The 23,710-nt window shown below is 45.2% G+C and overlaps 1 protein-coding gene across 1 annotated transcript in view; it reads left to right on the top strand.

The window, feature by feature from the left end:
- ryr3 (ryanodine receptor 3) overlaps window positions 1–23,710 on the top strand; it is a 296,068-nt gene that overhangs the window by 223,297 nt on the left and 49,061 nt on the right. The window contains exons 74-82 of the mRNA XM_060915728.1: window positions 988–1,100; window positions 2,018–2,114; window positions 9,171–9,283; window positions 9,406–9,457; window positions 11,858–11,911; window positions 17,908–18,007; window positions 18,941–19,020; window positions 19,125–19,201; window positions 20,167–20,240. Coding sequence (XP_060771711.1) covers window positions 988–1,100; window positions 2,018–2,114; window positions 9,171–9,283; window positions 9,406–9,457; window positions 11,858–11,911; window positions 17,908–18,007; window positions 18,941–19,020; window positions 19,125–19,201; window positions 20,167–20,240 — 760 coding nt within the window. The remainder of the gene's footprint in view (window positions 1–987; window positions 1,101–2,017; window positions 2,115–9,170; window positions 9,284–9,405; window positions 9,458–11,857; window positions 11,912–17,907; window positions 18,008–18,940; window positions 19,021–19,124; window positions 19,202–20,166; window positions 20,241–23,710) is intronic.

The raw sequence follows: 23,710 nt of genomic DNA, 5'->3' as shown, positions 1-23,710 counted from the left end.
TACCATCAGAGATGCAGGCTTCTGAACTGAGCGCTGATAACAACTTGGGTCGTCCTTCTCCTTTTAGTCCGAATGACATGGCGTCCCTGATTTCCATAAAGAACTTCAAATTTTGATTCGTCTGACCACAGAACAGTTTTCCACTTTGCCACAGTCCATTTTAAATGAGCCTTGGCCCAGAGAAGACGTCTGCGCTTCTGGATCATGTTTAGATACGGCTTCTTCTTTGAACTATAGAGTTTTAGCTGGCAACGGCGGATGGCACGGTGAATTGTGTTCACAGATAATGTTCTCTGGAAATATTCCTGAGCCCATTTTGTGATTTCCAATACAGAAGCATGCCTGTATGTGATGCAGTGCCGTCTAAGGGCCCGAAGATCACGGGCACCCAGTATGGTTTTCCGGCCTTGACCCTTACGCACAGAGATTCTTCCAGATTCTCTGAATCTTTTGATGATATTATGCACTGTAGATGATGATATGTTCAAACTCTGCAATTTTACACTGTCGAACTCCTTTCTGATATTGCTCCACTATTTGTCAGCGCAGAATTAGGGGGATTGGTGATCCTCTTCCCATCTTTACTTCTGAGAGCCGCTGCCACTCCAAGATGCTCTTTTTATACCCAGTCATGTTAATGACCTATTGCCAGTTGACCTAATGAGTTGCAATTTGGTCCTCCAGCTGTTCCTTTTTTGTACCTTTAACTTTTCCAGCCTCTTATTGCCCCTGTCCCAACTTTTTTGAGATGTGTTGCTGTCATGAAATTTCAAATGAGCCAATATTTGGCATGAAATTTCAAAATGTCTCACTTTCGACATTTGATATGTTGTCTATGTTCTATTGTGAATACAATATCAGTTTTTGAGATTTGTAAATTATTGCATTCCGTTTTTATTTACAATTTGTACTTTGTCCCAACTTTTTTGGAATCGGGGTTGTATTTCATTAGTCTTCACACTATAAATAAGGTCATTTACCCCTCAGGTGGAGCAGCCTCTTAGGTGTAAAAAACTGGTATGGCAAAAGCAGCTGTCCAAACAGCGTAAGCGTGCTGTGGTTGCCTGTTTCCGCATGGCTCCTCTTTACAACCTACCGAGGTGAGATCTTCATGAACTGTTTATCATCAGAAGAGATGTGTGTTTTATCATGCTGTAGGCAAATAGAGGTAGATTACATGCTATAAACGTTCTTGATTTTGACTTGTGTGGCTTATCCGTCATCACCTATTTATTTACCTTAGAATAAATGCTGAATTATTTGTTTTTGTTATTTCTAGTCCTCTTTCCTATTCCAAACCCTGCTATGCTTTAACATCCTGTCAGACAAAGTGAAATAACACTACCCAGTATTGCAGTATAGGCCATTCCATACACCTTTCCTATTAGTTCTAAGACATTTCTCCTCTTTGTTGTCTCTATAATACACTTCAGATTCAAAAATAATAATTACTTCCTGAATGGCTATGGGTACGTTTGGCTGGAAAAGTTGTACCAAACCTCCAGCTTTGACGGTCTGTTCTCCATGCTAACGGTAAAGTGAGCCTAAAAGACCTCATGATTCCAACATCTTCCTTCAGTCCATTTTCCAACCTAAGGACTAAGCACAAGCATCCAGTTTTTACTCCCATTCTGAATGGTCACCTTCCAGTGCTGTCCTTTACGATCACATTAATAAAGTCATTAACCTGGGAGAATATTTTACTTCCTAAATATTTGATATGGTGAGTATTTAGGCAAAACAACTTGTTGCAATAAATGTAGAACTGGTTCAGAATATTTAAAACAAACAAACAAAAAACCTCCTTGACTAATTTTCACTCACTTAACATTTGAACTGTGCTGATTTCCTAGGTGTACCTCACTCAGTTTTTGAGGTGGCCAATCAGATGAGGCCATGGGCTGTACATCTCTTTCACTCCCTTCCAGAATGCACTCCTTTTCCTTGTCCCATTTTTCCCCTTTCTTTTTCCCTGCCTCTATCCTTCCTAACCTCCCTCTCCCCCCTGAATCTTCAGGCATCGCTCTATTAACCTCTTCCTCATGGGCTATCAGAAACTTTGGATAGTAGCAGAGGAGTACTCCTTTGAGGAGAAGCTAGTGCAGGACCTAGCAGTAAGTACTAGGCCAGCCTTGGCGCTGTCCTGTGTGCCGTGTGTGCCCGCTGGCGCCCTCTCTGTCACTGTTTGTCCCGCGGCCAGCACCTTGCCCGCTGAAATGCGGCAGCGCGTCCCTGCTCGCCTCACGTCTTCGTCCTGGCCCGTGTTTGGCTCAGCTGGTTGTGTGCGCAGCCGACAGGCCCTGCATGAGTTTGGGCTGAGCCTGAGGCCGCGTAGAGCAGTGTATCTCAGCGTAGCAGTGGTAAGAGGGGCAGGTTTGCCCTGTGACACTCTGCCTCTCTGTTTGGGTGTCGTCTTTTCTTTCGTAAGTCTCGTACTGTAAGTTGTGAGAGTCGGTGGCATGTTCACCTCATCTAGAAAATCATGTCTCTGTGTAGGTGCAGGCAGTACAGTTGCTATAAATGTCACACAAGTACTGAAGGAATACTCCAGCATTTTTCAGTCACATCTACTCTAGCGGCCGTGTACCTGTGAATTCCACTGACAATAATTTTTTATCTGTTTGCCTGTACTGAAAAAACGAATGGAAAGCTGTGGCCCAAAATGCACCTATGATGGAAGTCTCAAGGCTGTTTTTGGGGAAGTGAATGAATGTTTATGTAAAGCCTCGGTCACAACCGGACGTACGATTTTTTTGGCCGTGCGATTTTTGGCATTTCCAAAATCGCTGCGTTTTTTTTGGTTCATTGAGAACGTAGTTGTGGTGACCATGAAGGAGTAAGATCACCGCGCACCCAACGTACAACCCGGAAGTCGAACGTGTGTACCACGCACGAAATCTGAGGCTGCTCGGACGTACGGCTGTCGCTTCATTCGTACAGCCAATGCACCTTCAAACGTGCACTAATCGTACTGACCGTGCGTTCCATGCAGGCATCGTATGAAGGTTGCAAGAACTGCGCACGATCTGTACGTTGTGTGTACCAACGGCGTTCGTTTGTCCCACTGCGGCGATTGGAGAGGGGTATATATATATTTCGGCATACTTTGGTTTCTCACTGTGAAAATGGCAATCCCTTTGCAAAGACTTCGTCTCAAACTCCTGGCCTGCTGGCCACTGTCGTGGTCTTCATCCTCCTCCTCACTGCTCCTTGTCCTCTCTCTCTCCTCCCTCTCTGCCGCCGTCTCTCTCTCCTCCGTCTCCGACACCTTTTCTATCCTCCTCTTCCCTTTTGCCTTCGGCATATTGAATTGAAGCGAAGCAATAAAATGAAATTAAATGAAATTGGGTTTTCTCTCAATCAAAGCCTACGTGTACAAATGGTCGTAGGCACCCCTGCAGCTTTATATACCCGAGTTTTCGTGCGATTGACGCCCTCTCGCCGTACGGCCAATGCACGGCCGACTAAAGGCCTCTGCATGCTCTTGCGACAAGGCTTTCACAGATAGCTTTTCGCAGACAGTTGTAATTTATCGTTGAGCGGGGCGTAATAGGCGTGCGCGATGTTATTCACCGGCACAATGCAAGGGGGCGCGAAGTCGCTAGGAGTAGTTGGTGGGTGTGGTTAGTGGAGTGTTTATCCTCCGGTTACTTATAATGACTAGAACTTTTTTTTTTTTTTATAATGACTAGAACTGGAGTCGTATAGATGTACGTACTTCCTCACTTCCTCGATCAACCGCTCTTCGTGCTGCTCCATCTTCGCTCGTGTTTTTAAAAATGCCGGTCGTGAAAACAAACCAAACCGGGAAAGTAGGGAAGCGGAAGTGCGTGTACAGCGGATGTAGAGTGGACCAATCAGAGCCCTCTTGTCTGCGACGCTGTCTGCGAGGCTTCTGCGGTGGTCACAATTTTTGGGAGGTGCGCGCAGAGCGTCTGCGAAGGTGGGGGGGCTACGCAGACACTGTCTGCGACGCTATCTGCGAGGACTGGGTTGTCAGCATAAATTGGCCTTTACTTGACACGCATGGATGGCGTACGAAATATCTGAACATGCGTTGGCCGTACTAATTACGTATGTGGGGCGCACGACACACATACGGAGTCCGCAAGTGCGACGTACGAAAAAAATTGACATTTTGCCCAAACCTGACACCAGCAAATCGTACGAAAGACGCACGTCGGCCGTACGGAAGACACACGAGGCCGTAAGTTTGTCTTGCAACCTGAAAAAAACGTAAGCGCCCGTAGAGTTTGTTTGACATGATAAAGAACCTCTGCGGCCGGTCTGCGGCCAGTCTACGGCTCGAAAATCAGCACGTCACACGTGCGCCCTCCATGCGTTTCTTTGCATTTTTTGCACGTAGACCGGCCGTAGGAGCACGTACAGCCGGTTGTGACCGAGGCATAAACCATGTATTATTGTTGAAAATTTCCACAAATTTGTTGGGTTATTTTAAACTAAGTATTAAGGATCCTCTTCGGAGTTGAGTTACGCATGATTAATAAGGTGTTTTTTTTTTTTTAAGAAGCTATGCAAGAGTTAAGAATTTGAGTTGTAAGCATAGCAGACAAGTGCTTGCTCAGCTTATTCTTCAAAATGTGGAGAGCACACTAAATTAATAAAGAAAACATTCGGGGACATAATTTTGTTTTTCATTTCTAAATAGTCTTTTGCTTTTATAGTACATCAGACAACAAAGAAAAAACAATCGATACGAGAAAAAACTTGTCCCAGGCACTTCTACTCAAGAAAAATCTGGCATGTTCGGTGTCATGAACTACACAAACATGATTTGCATAATCTGAATGGGACACCAAGACATCACCTACATAATTATTGACACAACTTTTGGACTTCAGAGTCACCAATTCTGAATATGGTCTTAATGTATATAATTAGTTTTTCAAAAGTAGGAATTTGTAAATTATTTCTAAAATAGTCAGTACAGCTCAAAACAAACACACCAGTTTCACTGGTTTCTGCTTGAATGTTTACATATCCAGAACTACTTTTTTATTATCCCCTGCTGGATAAAAGGCCCGAAGGGGGATTATGTCATGTCGATTTCCATCCGTCCGGCCGTCTGTCCATCCATCCATCCTGGGAAAGGTACTCACCTTCTGAAATCAACTCCTCTCACAATTTTTGGAAGAATTTCACAAACCTTGGCATGATTCTTTGTTCTATGTCTGTAATATGCATATTGTAATTTCGTTCAATTCGGTCACATTTTACCAGAGTTACAGCCCTTGATTAACAGAATTATAATTTGACAATTTCATGAGTGTGTTTTCCTTCTGAAATCAACTCCTCTCACAATTTTTGGAGGAACTTCACAAAACTTGGCAAAAGGCCTTGTTATATGTCACTAGTATGAATATTATTTTGTTCAATTCGGTCGCATTTTACCAGAGTTGCAGCCCTTGATTAACAACCTTGTACTTTCACAATTTCCTGAAGGTGTGCTCGCCTTCTGACATCAACTCCTCTCACAATTTTTGGATGAATTTCTTGAAGCTTGGCAAAAGGCCTTGTTATATGACAGTAATCCGCATATTGCGATTTAAGTTCATTTGTGAAAATTTTACCAGAGTTTTGACCCTTGATTAAATAACTTGTACTTTGACAATTTCATGAGGGTGTACGTTCTTCTGAAATCAACTCTTCTCACAATTTGTGGAGAAATTTCACCAAACTTGGCAAAACGCTTTGTTATATGACAGTTATACGCAGATTGAAATTTCATTCAGTTTGGGCAAATTTTACCAGAGTTACGCCCTTGATTATTAACAAACTTGTACTTTGGCAATTTCATCAAGGTGTGCTTGCTTTCTGAAATCAACTTCCCTCACAATTTTTGGAGGAATTTCATGTAATTTGGCAAAAAAGTTTTTATCCCCTGCTGGCCAAAAGTCCCGAAGGGGGATTATGTCGTGGCGATGTCCGTCCATCCATCCGTCCAAGGAAAGGTATTCACCTTCTGAAATCAATTCCTCTCACAATTTTTGGAGGAATTTCATAAAACTTGGCAGGATTCTTTGTTATATGTCGGTAATACGCGTATTGCAATTTCGTTCAATTCAGTTGCATTTTACCAGAGTTATGGCAGAGTTGCCAGCCATTCTCTGAGCAATCTTGTATTGCATTGTGTTCAAAAGTTAGATAAACTACATATAGACAGCTTTAGTAAGAAAGTCTCTTATACCTGTCTGATTCTAAGGCTTTGTTACTTTGGCTGTTACATATTTGTTCACAACTAGACTTCTATAAGTATCCTAGAGTGTAGATTTCTCTCTCTCTCTTTTTTTTATTTGTTATTTTCTCACTACAGGAATCAAAATTAATGTCAGTGGTAATCACACATACACTACAGTTACCGTGGATAGACGTTTGATGGAGAACGCTGGAGGATTCCTTTAAACTTAGTTCTGATTCATAAAATAGCTACTCTAGAGCTAGGGCACTTTAAATAAAACAGGCAATAATAATGGTACTGCATATATTAAGCCATACTGAAACTCAAGCATTACCAGAAGAGCTAAAAAACCGTCTTTGTGGGTACAGCCTAATATTTAAAGTTCATCAGCAAAATAGTTTAATTTAATATAAAACACCAAATTGATTTTCCGTTATCATGATGCTTCACTGAACACGCACTGCACTGCCATTTTCATTAATGTATGAGCACATAATGATGCATGTCTTTCATGAGCTGGTCATTGATACCTTCATGGTATCGTCCCCTGGGCACTGTCCTGGAGCATTACATCAGGCAATGGCCATGCTCTTTTCTGGCATGTCACCTAAACAAGTGCTTCTCAACTCTGGCCTTAGGGCTGCACAAAGCTAGATTTGGACCCTATTCAGACCTGGTTGTTTATTCCTGGATAAGATTTTAACCCCATAGACATTTCTGGTTTTATGCAAGAGTTCCACATGGAAAATCATTGATACATGCATAATGATATAATGCACTGGGAGGAGGGATTTTTTGTGTGTGCGCGCGCATTTAGTGGATCAAAATCAGTTTTAATACAATCTTGATATTCAAGACACATGAAATGACCAGGTCTAAAATTGGTCTTGTGGTTCGGCACATATTTAACAGTTATTCCATGAAATTGAGTCGTATATGCGCTGATAGCTGACTTGTTCTCCCTGGGTCGCCACCTTGCCGTGGTGGAGAGCCTTGTGTGTTCCGATGAACCTGAGAGCAAAGCCGTCTGGAGCCTAAGCTCCTGGTAGGGTCACCCATGGCGGTAAGGTCAAAGGGGAGGTTCCAGACGAAGCGCGACCCAAACAAGTCCTTCAACAGCGGAGTGGGCGGAGGAAGGTGGCAGAAGTGCACCACAACGGTCACAAAGGCGGAAGAAGGCTGCAGCAAAGAGAGGCCACCAATCGTCTTGATCTTCATGCCATTGGAGTCTGGCTCTCTCTCTGCCAAGAACAGTGTGGTGGCTGCCAGTGCACCAATTCTCCCCACTCTAAACGATTCCACGCACAGGCGTTCTGTATGGCCAACTAAAGGAAGGAAAGCGTACCCAAGGAGGGCAGAAGAAGCGGTACAAAGACATGATCAAAGTACACCTCAGAAAGTGTCACTTCAATCTCAATAACTGGGAGGAGGCTGCCCTCGAAAGAGATGCGTGGAGAAGGATGGTCCATGAGGGTACAGCACACCTAGAAGAGGACCTCCACCGTGCCGCAGAAACTAAAAGGCAACTGAGGAAGGAGAGAACCACCACCAAAACGGCTCCCCAAACCCAAACCACCACCTCCAGGACAACAATCTACATATGCCCCCACTGCAATAGAGACTGTGGATCGAGGATTGGCCTCAACCGCCACCTGATGACCCACAAGTGACCAGACCCACCGTCAGGAGGACAATCATACTCGTTACGAGTGATAGCCAATGATGATAGCTGACGAGGCACGGAGCGCCGAGTAGGCTATCAGCCATGTACGACGAAATTGAGTGGAATAACTTTTATTCTATCCACATTCACTGGATTTTGAGAAACAGCATTTTTAGCTTTTGCAAATTTGATAAATAAAAGCTTTATACAAAACGTCTGACAAAATCACTTCCGCTCAGAATGTAAACAAACCAGTGAAATGACAGTAGCAATTTGTGAAAAATGCTATAATAATTACTGAAAAATAAAAAAGATGCATTCTTCCCATCAAATACTTTCATTCCATATTTTGTTGCTTTTTTTGGGGGGGGGGGGTGTTTTCGAGTAGAGTTTTTATTTCGTCCTCGGTTGGCTCAGTAACATGATCCGCCATTTTCTTCTTCTTTAGGGTTTTTTTGGCGGTAGGCAAACCAACTTAAAGGTGCATTACCGCCACCAACTGGGCTGGGGTGTGGAACAGGAGATATTAGGGGAGAAAAACTATATTCTTTTAGCTATTTCTGTTTCTTTTAAATATTTGATAAAGTGGTATATCTGACCTGATGCACTCTGCCATTTTGTTTTTCTCCACTCACAGTACATAAGCTGATATCCTCGTCGTAGAGTAGCCAATCAAAGAGCGCAATTGCTCATATCCAGTGGATGTGGATAGAATAAAATTTATTATGTACTGTAATTATTACATTGGGAATTGAATCAGATGTGCTTATGCTGTACTACAAGTACATCTTACCATTCCGTCGGTCCAGGGATGAGAAACACTATCTTAAATAACATTTCATTGTGCCATCATGTCAAAGTGTAAATAAAACTGCATGTGAGTTACGTGTGGATAAGCTGATCTTAGCTGAAGAGTGACAGAAAGCATGAGTATAGCGAGTGTAGTGACAGTAGAGCGCAGTTGCCTTGTTTCAAATGAATGGTTGAAAATTATCCAATGAATTGCTCAGAAGGCCTGAATAAAAAAAAAAAAAATGGTGCACAATTCTTGTTTGAGGAAGCCAGTGTGCTGAAATATGATAGAATGTGCTCTTTGTCTTTGTGTGTTTGTATTCAAAGCTTAAGCCTGCGGATTTGCTCCGTGACAGTATAGCGAGTGAGTCAGTGGATTATCACAGTGTCTGAGTGAGAGACTGTTGTAAGAGAGAAATGAAAGTGTCTGAAGTGTTGTCATTAGTGAAGGATGAGTGTGTGCATGTGTGAAATTTGGGCTGAAGGCTTGCGTGACTTGTGTGGCTCTGCCTACAGAAAACCCCCATGGCTACGGAAAAGGAAGAGGAAGAAGCAGAGGCTGAGGTTCAGCCGGACCCTCTTAACCAGCTTATCCTCCACTTCAGTCATAATGCCCTGACTGAGAGAAGGTCCCACACAATCCTCCATATGCATACACAGGAAATCTTAATATCCTATTTAAATAAGAATCGATTAATTAAAGTCATAACGTAATGTTTTGGGTTGGTGTTTTTTTGTCTCCATTCTCTAGTGTCCTGGAAGTAGATCCTTTGTATATTGCATATGCAGATATGATGGCAAAGGTATTTCTGCTGCTCTGTTGTTAAATCAATTACTACATGGGGCGTGTCAGCACACAACGAGTCTGGTGTAACAAAATTTATTTTGAAGTATAGTGATGTGAAATGTGTCCAAAAATGACCCAAGTATCGTTCTTCTAATTTCGCTGTAAGTACATTCCTTAATTTATGATGTATCCATCACGAAAATACTATACTACAGAACAACCTACGCATAAATACAACTTTGTTGGCCAAAAAAAAAAAAGCGCTATGCATTAATTTCACTTTCATCTCATCTCATTATCTCTAGCCGCTTTATCCTGTTCTACAGGGTCGCAGGCAAGCTGGAGCCTATCCCAGCTGACTACGGGCGAAAGGCGGGGTACACCCTGGACAAGTCGGCAGGTCATCACAGGGCTGACACATAGACACAGACAACCATTCACACTCACATTCACACCTACGGTCAATTTAGAGTCACCAGTTAACCTAACCTGCATGTCTTTGGACTGTGGGGGAAACCGGAGCACCCGGAGGAAACCCACGCGGACACGGGGAGAACATGCAAACTCCGCACAGAAAGGCCCTCGCCGGCCACGAGGCTCGAACCCGGACCTTCTTGCTGTGAGGCGACAGCGCTAACCACTACACCACTGTGCCACCCCTAATTTTACTTTACACATCATAAAGTTTACATCTGATTTTCTCCAAACTTGATTTTCTGTTCAGATGATGATAGCTTAAACATTTTCACTAATTTCTTTGGATTAGCTCCACCAAAGGGTCATTTAACAAATGACCCTTTGTTTTAAAGATAATTAACTGAAACAACTTTTCTTTTTTTTTTTTGAACCAACTGGACTCATTTTGTAGTGACACGCCCCATATTTATACTGAAAGATTTACACCAGGGGTCACCAAACTACGGCCCGCGGGCCAGATCCGGCCCGCCACCCCCCTTTGACCGGCCCCCCAGCCCCTCTGCCCCCCATCACTTGAACCGGCCCTATGAGGCAATCCCCAAAAGTGGTCATGGCCTATTTTTTTAAATTGCTTTTTGGCAAATAATAACATGTCTTCATCTTGTATTTTGTTGAGTTTATCAATTAAAATTTATATTTAGTTATAAAATGAACTATTCATATTTTCCGAATTTTCGTCATATGCTCACGATCAAGCAGTGACAGGCAGCGCATGCGCAGAGAACTGTCAGTGTTCAGGACAGCAAAATGGCTAGCGGTAAGCAAAAAGCTGACAGAGAGTGCAGAGTTTTTAAAGAACAGTGGACCACTGATTATTTTTTCGTTCAGTGTAAGGACCATGCAGTTTATCTTGTATGTAAAGAAAGTGTGCCGGTTTTCAAAGAATATAATCTGCATCGTCACTATGAAACCCACCACAAAGAGTATGCTAGTTTGCGAGGGCAAACAAGAGAAGACAGGATTCGGAGGATGAAATGCGGACTGGCTGCACAACAGAATGTATTCCTTCGCCAAACCCAGATCAACCAGGCTGCTGTCTGAGCTAGCTATAAGGTAGCTCACCTACTAGCTACCCATGGAAAGCCGTTTACTGATGGGGACTTTGTTAAAGTATGCATGCTTGCTGTGGCCGAGGAGGTGTGTCCCGACAAGAAGGATGCGCTCAACGCGGTGAGTCTCTCCGCACCTACTATGACCAGGCGAACTGAAGATTTGGGGGACAACGTGTATGACCAGCTGAATGAGAAAGCGTCAGAATTCGAGTTTTTTGCTTTGGCCATGGATGAGAGCAATGACGTGCAGGACACAGCACAACTGCTGTGATCTATTGATCTATTGCTCATATTATTATAATTTCACTGTTTTTTAAAATGTATTTATTTTATAGGCCTATTTATTTGACCTTTATTAAGTGCTGCATACAATTATTATTTATATTATTAATAATATCAACAGGCCTACCTACAATTTATAATTTTCCACTCACTTTTGCCAGTGTCAATCACCTCAAATAGGCAGATGTTTCTTACCTTGACAGCTTTGATATTATTTTTATTAGAAAATAAATAAATGGAATATCAGTGGTATTTCAAATTAAAACAAAATGTGAAGACTTGATTACTACTTTTGCAAACCACTAGTAAAGATAAACAAATATGTGCCAGGAATCAAGTGTTGATATAGTAGTGTGGATATAGTAGTGTGGATGGCTGTGCCAGGCTAGTAATCTCTACTACACAATGAGGCCTGCTGGTGGTCATATTTGTCTGGGTCATACAATTCTATGTGATATAGCTGACCCGACCCCGGCCCCCATCACAGTCAGGAATGGCAATGTGGCCCCCAGAGAAAAAAGTTTGGTGACCCCTGATTTACACTAAAGAGTAGAACCGGTGAGGACAAAACAAGGCAGTGATGAAGTGAAATGGCTCCTTTACAGAGTTGTGCTGAGGATGAAGAAGCAGAGGAGGAAGGAAAAGAAAAGACATTTGAGGTACGTGCGTGAAGTCAAATTCCTTTATCTATGTGAAAGACACAAAAAGACAGGAATGTAATTTTTCACTGTCAAAGAAATTATGCATGGATGCTACATGGTTGAAATCCTATTACACTACTGTCTAGCGTGATTAAAGTCCTAGGTTTTGCAATATACTTGCCAGAGCTTGAAACTAACACCTGTCCACTTGTCAAATGAGGGTAAAATTTGGCTTGGTTAGGATGACTGCTCAAACAAGCTAACATGTTATCAAGACTGTTCAGAGTTATGGAGTCAAAAGGAAAAAAAAAGTATATTGCTAATCATTGCTGGCTGTTCTTAATTTTATGAATATATACACTACCGTTCAAAAGTTTGGGGTCACTTTGAAATGTCCTTATTTTTGAAAGAAAAGCACTGTTCTTTTCAGTGAAGATCACTTTAAACTAATCAGAAATCCACTCTATACATTGCTAATGTGGTAAATGACTATTCTAGCTGCAAATGTCTGGTTTTTGGTGCAATATCTCCATAGGTGTATAGAGGCCCATTTCCAGCAACTATCACTCCAGTGTTCTAATGGTACAATGTGTTTGCTCATTGCCTCAGAAGGCTAATGGATGATTAGAAAACCCTTTGTAACACTTCTGTATGCGGGGGTGGAGCACAGAGGACGGCAGGACAGAGATCAGGTTCAAAATAGGCTTTATTGCCACACTTTGCAGTGAACAATTGCAACACCAAAACGACACACACAACTGGCGTCTAGTTCAGGGATCAGCCCCTCTGCTCTCGTTCTCCCTCCTTAAGTAGGGCGCGGTCACTGGGAAGACACACAAACAGGTTAATTGCTCTCAGGTGTAGTGATTCTGCCACTTACCTTCCCTGACTCCGCCCTCCTGTCACAGACCAGCGCTTGACCATGCCCCCGCTGCCACATACCCCCACCGCCCAACTCAGGCCGGGCAGTCGCCCAGCCTGCAGCCGACTCCCCCCCCCCAACGGGAGAGGAAGTCCGCCACGACCATCTGCGCCCCCGGCCTGTGGACCACCTTGAAATTAAAGGGTTGGAGTGCCAGATACCAACGGGTGATCCGCGCGTTGGCATCCTTCATGCGGTGGAGCCACTGGAGGGGCGCGTGGTCCGAACAGAGGGTGAAAGGGCGCCCCAGCAGGTAGTACCGGAGGGCGAGGACCGCCCACTTGATGGCCAGACATTCTTTCTCTATGGTGCTGTAGCGCCCCTCACGCACCGACAGCTTCCTGCTGATGTACAGGATGGGGCGGTCCTCCCCCTCCACCTCCTGGGACAAAACAGCCCCCAGCCCTCTGTCCGACGCATCGGTCTGCAACATAAAGGGGAGAGAAAAGTCAGGGGAGTGTAAAAGTGGCCCCCCACACAGTGCAGCCTTTACCTCAGAAAAAGCCCGCTGGCATTGCTCCGTCCACTGGACCGGATCTGGTGCCCCCTTTTTAGTGAGATCAGTCAGCGGGCTGGTGACATCTGAATAATTAGGTATAAACCTACGGTAATAGCCAGCCAGCCCCAGGAACTGTCTCACCCCCTTTTTGGTCTTGGGCCTCGGGCAGGCTGCAATTGCTGCCGTCTTATTAATTTGGGGACGCACCTGCCCGTTGTCCAAGTGGAAGCCCAGATACCGTACTTCCACCCGCCCAATCGCACACTTCTTTGGGTTGGCTGTGAGCCCCGCTAGCCTCAGCGACCTAAGGACGGCCCTCAGATGTTCGAGGTGCCGCTGCCAGTCATTACTATAGATTATGATGTCATCTAAATACGCGGCCGCATAAGTGGCGTGAGGGCGGAGGACTCTGTCCATCAGCCGCTGAAACATAGCGGGCGCCCCAAACAGCCCAAACAGAAGGGTGACGAATTGGTGTAAACCAAACGGTGTGGAAAAGGCCGTTTTTTCTCGGGATAGTGGAGTCAAGGGGATCTGCCAATATCCCTTCATCAAATCCAGCGTCGAATAAAAGCGAGCAGTGCTGAGTCGATCGAGCAATTCATCAATACGAGGCATTGAGTACGCGTCGAATTTAGACACCGCGTTGACTTTTCTGTAGTCCACACAGAACCGGACCGACCCGTCGGCCTTGAGTACTAAGACCACCGGGCTGCTCCAGTCACTGTGGGACTCCTCAACGATGCCCATTTCGAGCATGGTCTCAAGTTCTTCCCGAACCACCTTTTTTTTGTGCTCGGGTAGTCTGTAAGGGTGGCTACGCACTACTACCCCCGGGGGCATCTCTATGTGGTGCTCTTTGAGGTTACTGCGACCGGACAGGGGCGAGAACACATCCGAAAACTCGGCCTGCAACTGGGCGACCTCCGTGAGCTGGGTCGGGGAGAAGTGGTCTCCACAGGGGACCGGAGGGGTACGTGATGTCAATGCCCCTTTTTGAACCTCCGGCCCCAGCTCCGCCTTCTCCGGAACCACCAACACCAACGCCACGGGGACCTCCTCCTTCCAGAGTTTAAGGAGATTGAAGTGGTAAATTTGTAGCGCCCCACCCCTGTCCGTTCGCCTCACCTCGTAGTCGACGTCCCCGACTCGCCGTGTGACCTCAAAGGGACCTTGCCACTTGCCGATCAATTTGGAGCTCGAAGTGGGCAACAGTACGAGTACTTTATCTCCCTGGGTGAACTCCCTAAGGCGCGTACCCTTGTTGTACAGGCGGGCTTGCCGTTCTTGGGCCTGCCGCAAATTTTCCTGGGTTAGGTGGGTGAGCGTGTGGAGTTTTGCGCGCAGGTCCATAACATATTGAATTTCATTCTTGCTTTGTGAAGGTCCCTCCTCCCAATTTTCCCGCAGCACGTCTAAGATGCCGCGTGGCTTACGCCCATATAATAATTCGAACGGGGAGAACCCCGTGAAGGCTTGGGGAACCTCTCGCACTGAGAACAACAAGGGTTCGAGCCACTTATCCCAATTACGTGCGTCCTCACTTACGAATTTTCTAATGATATTTTTGAGGGTGCGGTTGAACTGTTCCACTAAACCGTCCGTTTGTGGGTGATACACACTGGTGCGGATTGGCTTAATCCCCAATAACCCATACAGTTTGCATAGTGTTCGTGACATAAATGTAGTGCCTTGATCAGTCAGAATCTCTTTCGGGATTCTGACTCGGGAGATGACGCAGAAGAGTGCCTCTGTAATACTGCGTGCTGAGATATTGCGCAGAGGCACTGCTTCCGGGTATCGCGTTGCATAGTCCACCAGAACTAATATAAAGCGGTACCCTCGTGCTGACCGATCTAATGGCCCAACGAGATCCATCCCAATTCTCTCAAACGGGGTCTCAATCAATGGAAGAGGGCACAAAGGCGCTTTTGGAATGGCCGCTGGATTTACTAACTGGCATTCGCGGCATGCCGTACACGACCTACGAACATCGCCGCGAATCCCCAGCCAATAGAATCGGGCCATTATTCGGGCTAGTGTCTTATCCTGCCCTAAGTGTCTAGCCATGGGATTAAAGTGAGCCGCCTGGAATACCAATTCCCGGCGGCTCTTTGGAATCAAAAGCTGCGTGACTCGCTCTTTAGTTTGAGCGTCCTGCGTCACTCGGTATAATCTATCCTTCATAATCGCAAAGTAAGGGAAGGACGGGGTGGCGTTTGGCTGGAGCGTTTGACCATCGATTACTCTCACTTGGTCAAACGCATGTCGCAGAGTCTCGTCTCACGACTGCTCTCATGGGAAATCTGCAAGGGATTCCCCAATAGAGAGAGGAGGAGCCAGCGGCTCCTCACTCTGACACGGAGATGACATAGACGGCTCTGTGACAGCTGCTCCCGTCAAAGCGACACCGGGACCTCCCCCTGTCAAATGGCAGGACCCACTCTTTACTAGGCATGTCATTAAACCCCGAAATCCCGGCCAATCAGTCCCCAAAATTAAAGAGTGGGTAAGGCAAGGATTAACCGCCGCCTTCACTATAGATTTTTCCCCTCTGAACAAAATGTGGACCGACACCAACGAGTAGCTGTGAACATCCCCATGCACACACAACACCTTCACCCCCTGTGCTCCCCCCAATGCCTCGTTTTGAACCAGGCTTTGGCGAATTTAGGTCTGATTACAACCCAAATCCACCAACGCCTGATATGTAGCCCCTTGGATACTCACCGGTATGCGATACGCTCCGGCCCAATCGAGGGCGGCTTCTGGTGCGTCGGGGATCTGAACCACCGTGCCCACCTCTATTGCTGTGCACTGCTGTTGGAGGTTGTCCGGTTCCCCGCAGTGCCAGCAAACCGGCCCGGGCTTTCCCTCTGCACCGGTGATCTGGGGCTCACTCACCTGAGGGGGGGGGAGAGACAGACACAGAAGGGAGAAACGGGAGGGCACCGCAGGTGTGGCGGGCCGGCTGGGGTGGTGCCGGCCCCCGCCTCCGCGGTGGGGGAATGGGGCGAGGACGGGACACAGGAGGAGGGGGAGAAAGAGAGAGAGAGAAGAGGCTGTCTGCTGTCCTGCCGCCGGAACAGCCGCCAAATGGTCCTCCGCCAGCTCGATGGCCTGATCCAGCGACGCCGGCCGGTGGCACTGGACCCACTCCACTGTTCCTGCTGGCAAGCGCGCGACGAACTGCTCCAGCACCACCTGATCGACGATCTCCTCGGTGTCGCGGTTGTTGGCCCTCAGCCACCGCCAGCAGGCGTCCCGGAGTTGCTGGCCAAACGCGAACGGCTGGCTGACTTCCTCCAAGCGCAACGCGCAGAAGCGCTGACGCTGCTGATCAGGGGTGTGCCCCACACGCTAGAGGATGGCCCGGCGAAGGTCTGCGTAGGCCAGCCGGCGGTTGGCGGGGAGCTGTAGCGTGGCCAGCTGTGCCTCTCCCGTTAGCAGGGGGAGGAGGCGCACCGCGCGCTGCTCCATCGGCCACCCCGAGGTCTCCGTGACTTGCTCGAAGAGCGTGATGAATGCCTCGGGGTCGTCCTGCGGGCCCATCTTTGTTAGGGTGAGGGGGGACAGGCCCACGGAGGGAGTGTTGGTGGACCCCGCTGACGCGAGGAGGTGCCGGAACGCCTGTCGATCTTCTTGTTGGGCCAACACCAGGGCGTCGAACTGCTGTTCTTGCTCCTTTCGGAGGGTGAGTAGCGCCTGGTGCTGGCTTTGCTGGGCCGTGGCGAGGGCGTGGACCAGTTCAGCGAACGGGGAGGACTCCATGGGGCTGTTAGGCTGCTGTGCTCCAGGTCCCGGGTTTCAGCACCACTTCTGTATGCGGGGGTGGAGCACAGAGGACGGCAGGACAGAGATCAGGTTCAAAATAGGCTTTATTGCCACACTTTGCAGTGAACAATTGCAACACCAAAACGACACACACAACTGCCATCTAGTTCAGGGATCAGCTCCTCTGCTCTCGCTCTCCCTCCTTAAGTAGGGCGCGGTCACTGGGAAGACACACAAACAGGTTAATTGCTCTCAGGTGTAGTGATTCTGCCACTTACCTTCCCTGACTCCGCCTTCCTGTCACAGACCGGCGCTTGACCACGCCCCCGCTGCCACACCCTTGTACAATCATGTCAGCACAGCTGAAAACAGTTTAGCTCTTTAGAGAAGCTATAAAACTGACCTTCCTTTGAGCAGATTGAGTTTCTGGAGCATCACATTTGTGGGGTCGATTAAATGCTCAAAATGGCCAGAAAAATGTCTTGACTATGTTTTCTATTCATTTTACAACTTATGGTGGTAAATAAAAGTGTGACTTTTCATGGAAAACACAAAATTGTCTGGGTGACCCCAAACTTTTGAACGGTAGTGTATAGTAGCTTATTTATGGTTAGTTATCTAGTTTAGCAGGGATAAAAATTGCTTACATAGATATGCATACAGTGTCCGTGCCATGATGACGTCTGTGCCGTGTTTCTTCCAACAATAGAGACTAAATTAATAATTAGTATGTGAACTGATTAATTTGTATTCTGTAAATATAGCCAAAATGCTGACTGGTTACAGATCTGATCTGTGCATGTACATTTCCAATCGCAGGAGAAGGAGATGGAGAAGCAAAAAATTCTGTATCAGCAGGCCAGGCTGCATGCTCGAGGAGCGGCTGAGATGGTGCTCCAGATGATCAGTGCCAGCAAAGGTAAATAAATCTGCTGCCTTTTTCATGGAAGTCTGTAACTCAAAAGTAGCCAAAAAATATACTTACACAAAAGAAGTTGCCTGAAACGCTTTTATTGTACAGAACCAATACAAGCATGAGGGAATCCCAGAAAACACTGAAGTCTGAACTTTTATTAACAATTTTTAAGTCAGGTCCATTTTTGGAAGACCCACCCTAGGACCGCTCCAGGACTGCCCCAAAACAAAATGGCAGCTCCTCATCTCATCTCATTATCTGTAGCCGCTTTATCCTGTTCTACAGGGTCGCAGGCAAGCTGGAGCCTATCCCAGCTGACTATGGGCGAAAGGCGGGGTACACCCTGGACAAGTCGCCAGGTCATCACAGGGCTGACACATAGACACAGACAACCATTCACACTCACATTCACACCTACGGTCAATTTAGAGTCACCAGTTAACCTAACCTGCATGTCTTTGGACTGTGGGGGAAACTGGAGCACCCGGAGGAAACCCACGCGGACACGGGGAGAACATGCAAACTCCGCACAGAAAGGCCCTCACCGGCCACGGGGCTCGAACCCGGACCTTCTTGCTGTGAGGCGACAACGCTAACCACTACACCACCGTGCCGCCCGAGGTGTGAGGTGCATAAAATATTGAAATAGGAAAGCAGTCTTTCTAACTTAGTCAACAGTGAATCAAAAAGATAACCGTGGCTGCAGAGACCGAGATCTTCACACCTTTTGGTGCCTCCAGATACAAAAACTCTATGGGCATCCCAACACATTCTGTAGCTTAAACCCACAAGCTAAAGATAAAATTCACTCACACCCTCCTGTCCTCTTTCAAACTAGTCCTTATCTTATGTTCCTATATTCTTAATTAGGCTCAGCAATTTTGCTGATGCCTTAAAGGTACATATAATCAGTGCAGGCTTGTTGTTTTGTTTCAGGACGACTTGGCCCGATGGTGACTTTCACTCTGAAACTAGGAATCTCTATTCTCAATGGAGGCAATGTAGTTGTTCAGCAGGTGCATCATTGCTACCCAATATTTGTATTTATGGTGAAACTCTTAAGTAAACAGTGTTAAGCAATTCTTTTCCTATTACTAAAGTGTATAGCATTTGTCTTTAGAAAATGCTGGACTACCTGAAAGAAAAAAGAGATGCTGGGTTTTTCAAAAGTTTATCTGGACTAATGCAGTCTTGCAGGTAAATAAGATTTCCCCAATTTCACCAGTACGGAAGCCGAGAGAGGCCCTTCATATAATCCTTTTTTTATTCACCTTGTTATCCCGAGATAACGACATAATTAGTTCAGGATCTCGAGAAAACAACACAACTATTTCGAGATCTCGAGAAAACAAAACCGTTATCCCGAGATAACGACATAATTAATTCAGGATCTTGAGAAAACAACACAACTAATTCGAGATCTCGAGAAAACAAAACAGTTATTTCGAGATCTCGAGAAAACAAAATAATTATTCCGTGATCTCGAGAAAACAAAATTATTTCATGATCTCGAGTAAACAGCTGAGAAATGGTTCATTCAGGTGCGCCAAGAGACTTGTGATATGCTGACTTTGGGGCTATTTCTCATTCTGTATAGACGCAACTTTGGCCATTAGAATGTCTGGAATAATCGATCACCTAATAAGGCAATATTTTGATCAGGGGTTGACACAGGGAGAGATTGCATTAAGTCTTTTAATAAGGGATAATTTCAAAATTAGTCCGCGACACCTCCGCAGAAGACTGGCCCCCCTCTCTCTCAAGGCATCGTAAAAAGCCATTTCTGCTCTGTTACATGTCCGCCAATTTCTAAGTCTTCGTTGTCTGACCCACAGGGGGCGCAGCTCTGCTAGAAATCTCAGGTGTTTTCTCGAGATCATGAAATAATTGTTTTGTTTTTTCGAGATCACGGAATAATTGTTTTGTTTTCTCGAGATCACGGAATAACTGTTTTGTTTTCTCGAGATCTCGAATTAGTTGTGTTGTTTTCTCGAGATCCTGAATTAATTATGTCGTTATCTCAGGATAACAAGGTGAATAAAAAAGATTATATGAAGGGCCTCTCACGGCTTCCGTACACCAGAACCCGCTTTCCTCAATTTTACTTCACGGTTAAGTCACACTGTTTTATTGTACATTGTTTATTGTATTGCATTCTTCAGTGTACTGGATCTGAATGCATTTGAGAGACAAAAGAAAGCAGAGAGCCTTGGAATGGTGACCGAAGAAGGTTCAGGTAAGTCATAGTGTGAGATTATAAACTCCTTTCGGATGCACAATTGCACTGCTTGTGTCTAGTCAGTTATCAGTGTTGTGCTACGAATATGTTGTCCAGTTGTGACATATTGGATGTTTCTATTTAAAGTCCCACTGAAATCAGACAATAAGTTGCTCATAGCGACTCGTGGCCATAGATTTTGCTGGGGCAGGACAACATTAATAATGACAACGTACTTGCTTACTTATGTCTTTAACATCTGAATTAGTGGGTAGGACATTGCATGGCTTTAAGTTTGCACCTCCACAAGACTATCTCTGGCATCAGTGGTAGCTAGGCTGCACATTTCCAGATCTATCTTCATCAACTCTGTCCACGTCTTCCATGACCTCCCTCTTTTCGCTTGCCCACTCACATGCAGGCTGCCCACTTTCGTAATCCATCCATCACTGTGCTGTACACGGCCGAACCTGTGCAACCGTCTAAGCCTTATGATGGACTCTAGGTTTTCAATTCAAAGTCTCTCTTGAAGCACGTCTGTTTTTACGCCGTCTTCTGGTTTTACGCCACAAATCCACCTAACAATGGATCACTCATTCCTTTCTAGTCATGCAAGGTCAATCCTGTTTAACAGCCAGCTTTTGCTAGCATGCAACATGGCCGCTCTGACACAATTGTCATATATTCTGCCCCAAGTGAATAGTGATAGGCTCCTGCATGACAGGATAGGCAATAGCTCCCTGAATTTAGCCCAGGCAATTTTTACACATGAGACAGTAGCAGCCTCACAACTGCCACCACCACCTAAAACAGTATCTCTTAGATAGAGGAAGGAGTCAATAACTTCCACTTTGTGGTCGTCTATTATCACATGCTCCATGGGCTTGCCATCTATAGAAAGAATTGTGCTGAGACATCTGTCACGTTTGAAAGTATGGCCGGGGTCAATCTGCCACCGATGTTGGTGTACAACCCCGATTCCAAAAAAGTTGGGACAAAGTACAAATTGTAAATAACAACGGAATGCAATAATTTACAAATCTCAAAAACTGATATTGTATTCACAATAGAACATAGACAACATATCAAATGTCGAAAGTGAGACATTTTGAAATTTCATGCCAAATATTGGCTCATTTGAAATTTCATGACAGAAACACATCTCAGAAAAGTTGGGACAGGGGCAATAAGAGGCTGGAAAAGTTAAAGGTACAAAAAAGGAACAGCTGGAGGACCAAATTGCAACTCATTAGGCCAATTGGCAATAGGTCATTAACATGACTGGGTATAAAAAGAGCATCTTGGAGTGGCAGCGGCTCTCAGAAGTAAAGATGGGAAGAGGATCACCAATCCCCCTAATTCTGCGCTGACAAATAGTGGAGCAATATCAGAAAGGAGTTCAACAGTGTAAAATTGCAAAGAGTTTGAACATATCATCATCTACAGTGCATAATATCATCAAAAGATTCAGAGAATCTGGAAGAATCTCTGTGCGTAAGGGTCAAGGCCGGAAAACCATACTGGGTGCCCGTGATCTTCGGGCCCTTAGACAGCACTGCATCACATACAGGCATGCTTCTGTATTGGAAATCACAAAATGGGCTCAGGAATATTTCCAGAGAACATTATCTGTGAACACAATTCACCGTGCCATCCGCCGTTGCCAGCTAAAACTCTATAGTTCAAAGAAGAAGCCGTATCTAAACATGATCCAGAAGCGCCGACGTCTTTTCTGGGTCAAGGCTCATTTAAAATGGACTGTGGCAAAGTGGAAAACTGTTCTGTGGTCAGACGAATGAAAATTTGAAGTTCTTTATGGAAATCAGGGACGCCGTGTCATTTGGACTAAAGAGGAGAAGGACGACCCAAGTTGTTATCAGCGCTCAGTTGCGTAGAAGAAGGGTCCGGGTACTGAACTGGCCAGCCTGCAGTCCAGATCTTTCACCCATAGAAAACATTTGGTGCATCATAAAACGGAAGATATGACAAAAAAGACCTAAGACAGTCGAGCAACTAGAATCCTACATTAGACAAGAATGGGTTAACATTCCTATCCCTAAACTTGAGCAACTTGTCTCCTCAGTCCCCAGACGTTTACAGACTGTTGTAAAGAGAAAAGGGGATGTCTCACAGTGGTAAACATGGCCTTGTCCCAACTTTTTTGAGATGTGTTGTTGTCATGAAATTTAAAATCACCTAATTTTTCTCTTTAAATGATACATTTTCTCAGTTTAAACATTTGATATGTCATCTATGTTCTATTCTGAATAAAATATGGAATTTTGAAACTTCCACATCATTGCATTCCGTTTTTATTTACAATTTGTACTTTGTTCCAACTTTTTTGGAATCGGGGTTGTACCTCTTGTGGACCCAGTGGGAGCAACCATTGCAGAAGATGGAATTACTTCCAACCCCTTTCCTGCACACACAATAGGGATGCTGACCAGAGTCCCTTAATGAGTCAAGGTTGGGGCCTAATACCAACAATTTAGTCTTGGCCACGTTGACACGTAGGCCCTTTGTCTCTAGTCCAGATTTCCAGAGGCAGAACCTCTCTTGGAGGTCCTCCAAAGTATCTGAAACTATCACTAAGTCGTCAGCATATAACATCTTCCAGGGACAACCAGTGCGGAACTTGCAAGATTGAGCCTCCAGGATGTAAATAAACAATAAAGGACTCAGCACTGACCCCTGGTGAACTCCCACCTGGACATTAAAGTCGTCACTGAATAAGTTCTTAATCTGTACTCTGCTTTTTGCATTGGCATACATCACCCGCACTGTACCAACAAGCCATTCTGGTCAACTGAACTGCTGCATGGCCCACCAGGGCTCGACATTAACTATTAAACCCACTTGCCCTTGGGGGAAAGTGGGGGTTAATTTCTACTTGCCCCCCCAATATTATCACTTGCCCCCTATTTTGCGAGTACTACTTTTTTTTTTTTTTTAGGAAAACCATAGAATAGTTGTGAATTGCAAAATAAATGATCACACATTGAGTTGAATTTTGGCTATTGATGAAGTTTATTATTAAGTTTGGTTATTGGTTACTTTTTACTTGTAACCGACAATAACAATTTTATCCAAAATAGATTTTCCTGCCTTAGTTGATTTATTTCCATTTCACATGCATGCAGCTGTTGTAAAGTTCAGTGTGCTTGTGTAGGACTCTCTCAGACTGTAGATTCATTACTCGATAATGTAGAAATCATAAAATAGAAATCTATAAAGTTTGTATGAAGAAAACAATAGGGTGCCAAGATTTTTGAATAGTACTGTGTTTGAGAATATTTATATATCTTTTTTTTGTTATATCATCCACCTCTAAGTTAAAAAAAATCCCACGCTGCATCATGACAGACAGGATAAGGTTTGAGTTTAAAATTGTTTAGTGTGTAGGCTGTGGGTGTTTGTTTTATACAAACATGGCAACCTGTAACTGAATCAGTGCGGCCGGTCTGTCATGACAGTACGGGGGGGGT

Source organism: Neoarius graeffei, chromosome 3 (assembly GCF_027579695.1).
Source record: "Neoarius graeffei isolate fNeoGra1 chromosome 3, fNeoGra1.pri, whole genome shotgun sequence".
Lineage (NCBI taxonomy): Eukaryota > Metazoa > Chordata > Actinopteri > Siluriformes > Ariidae > Neoarius > Neoarius graeffei.
This window is presented reverse-complemented; position numbering and strand designations above follow the sequence as displayed.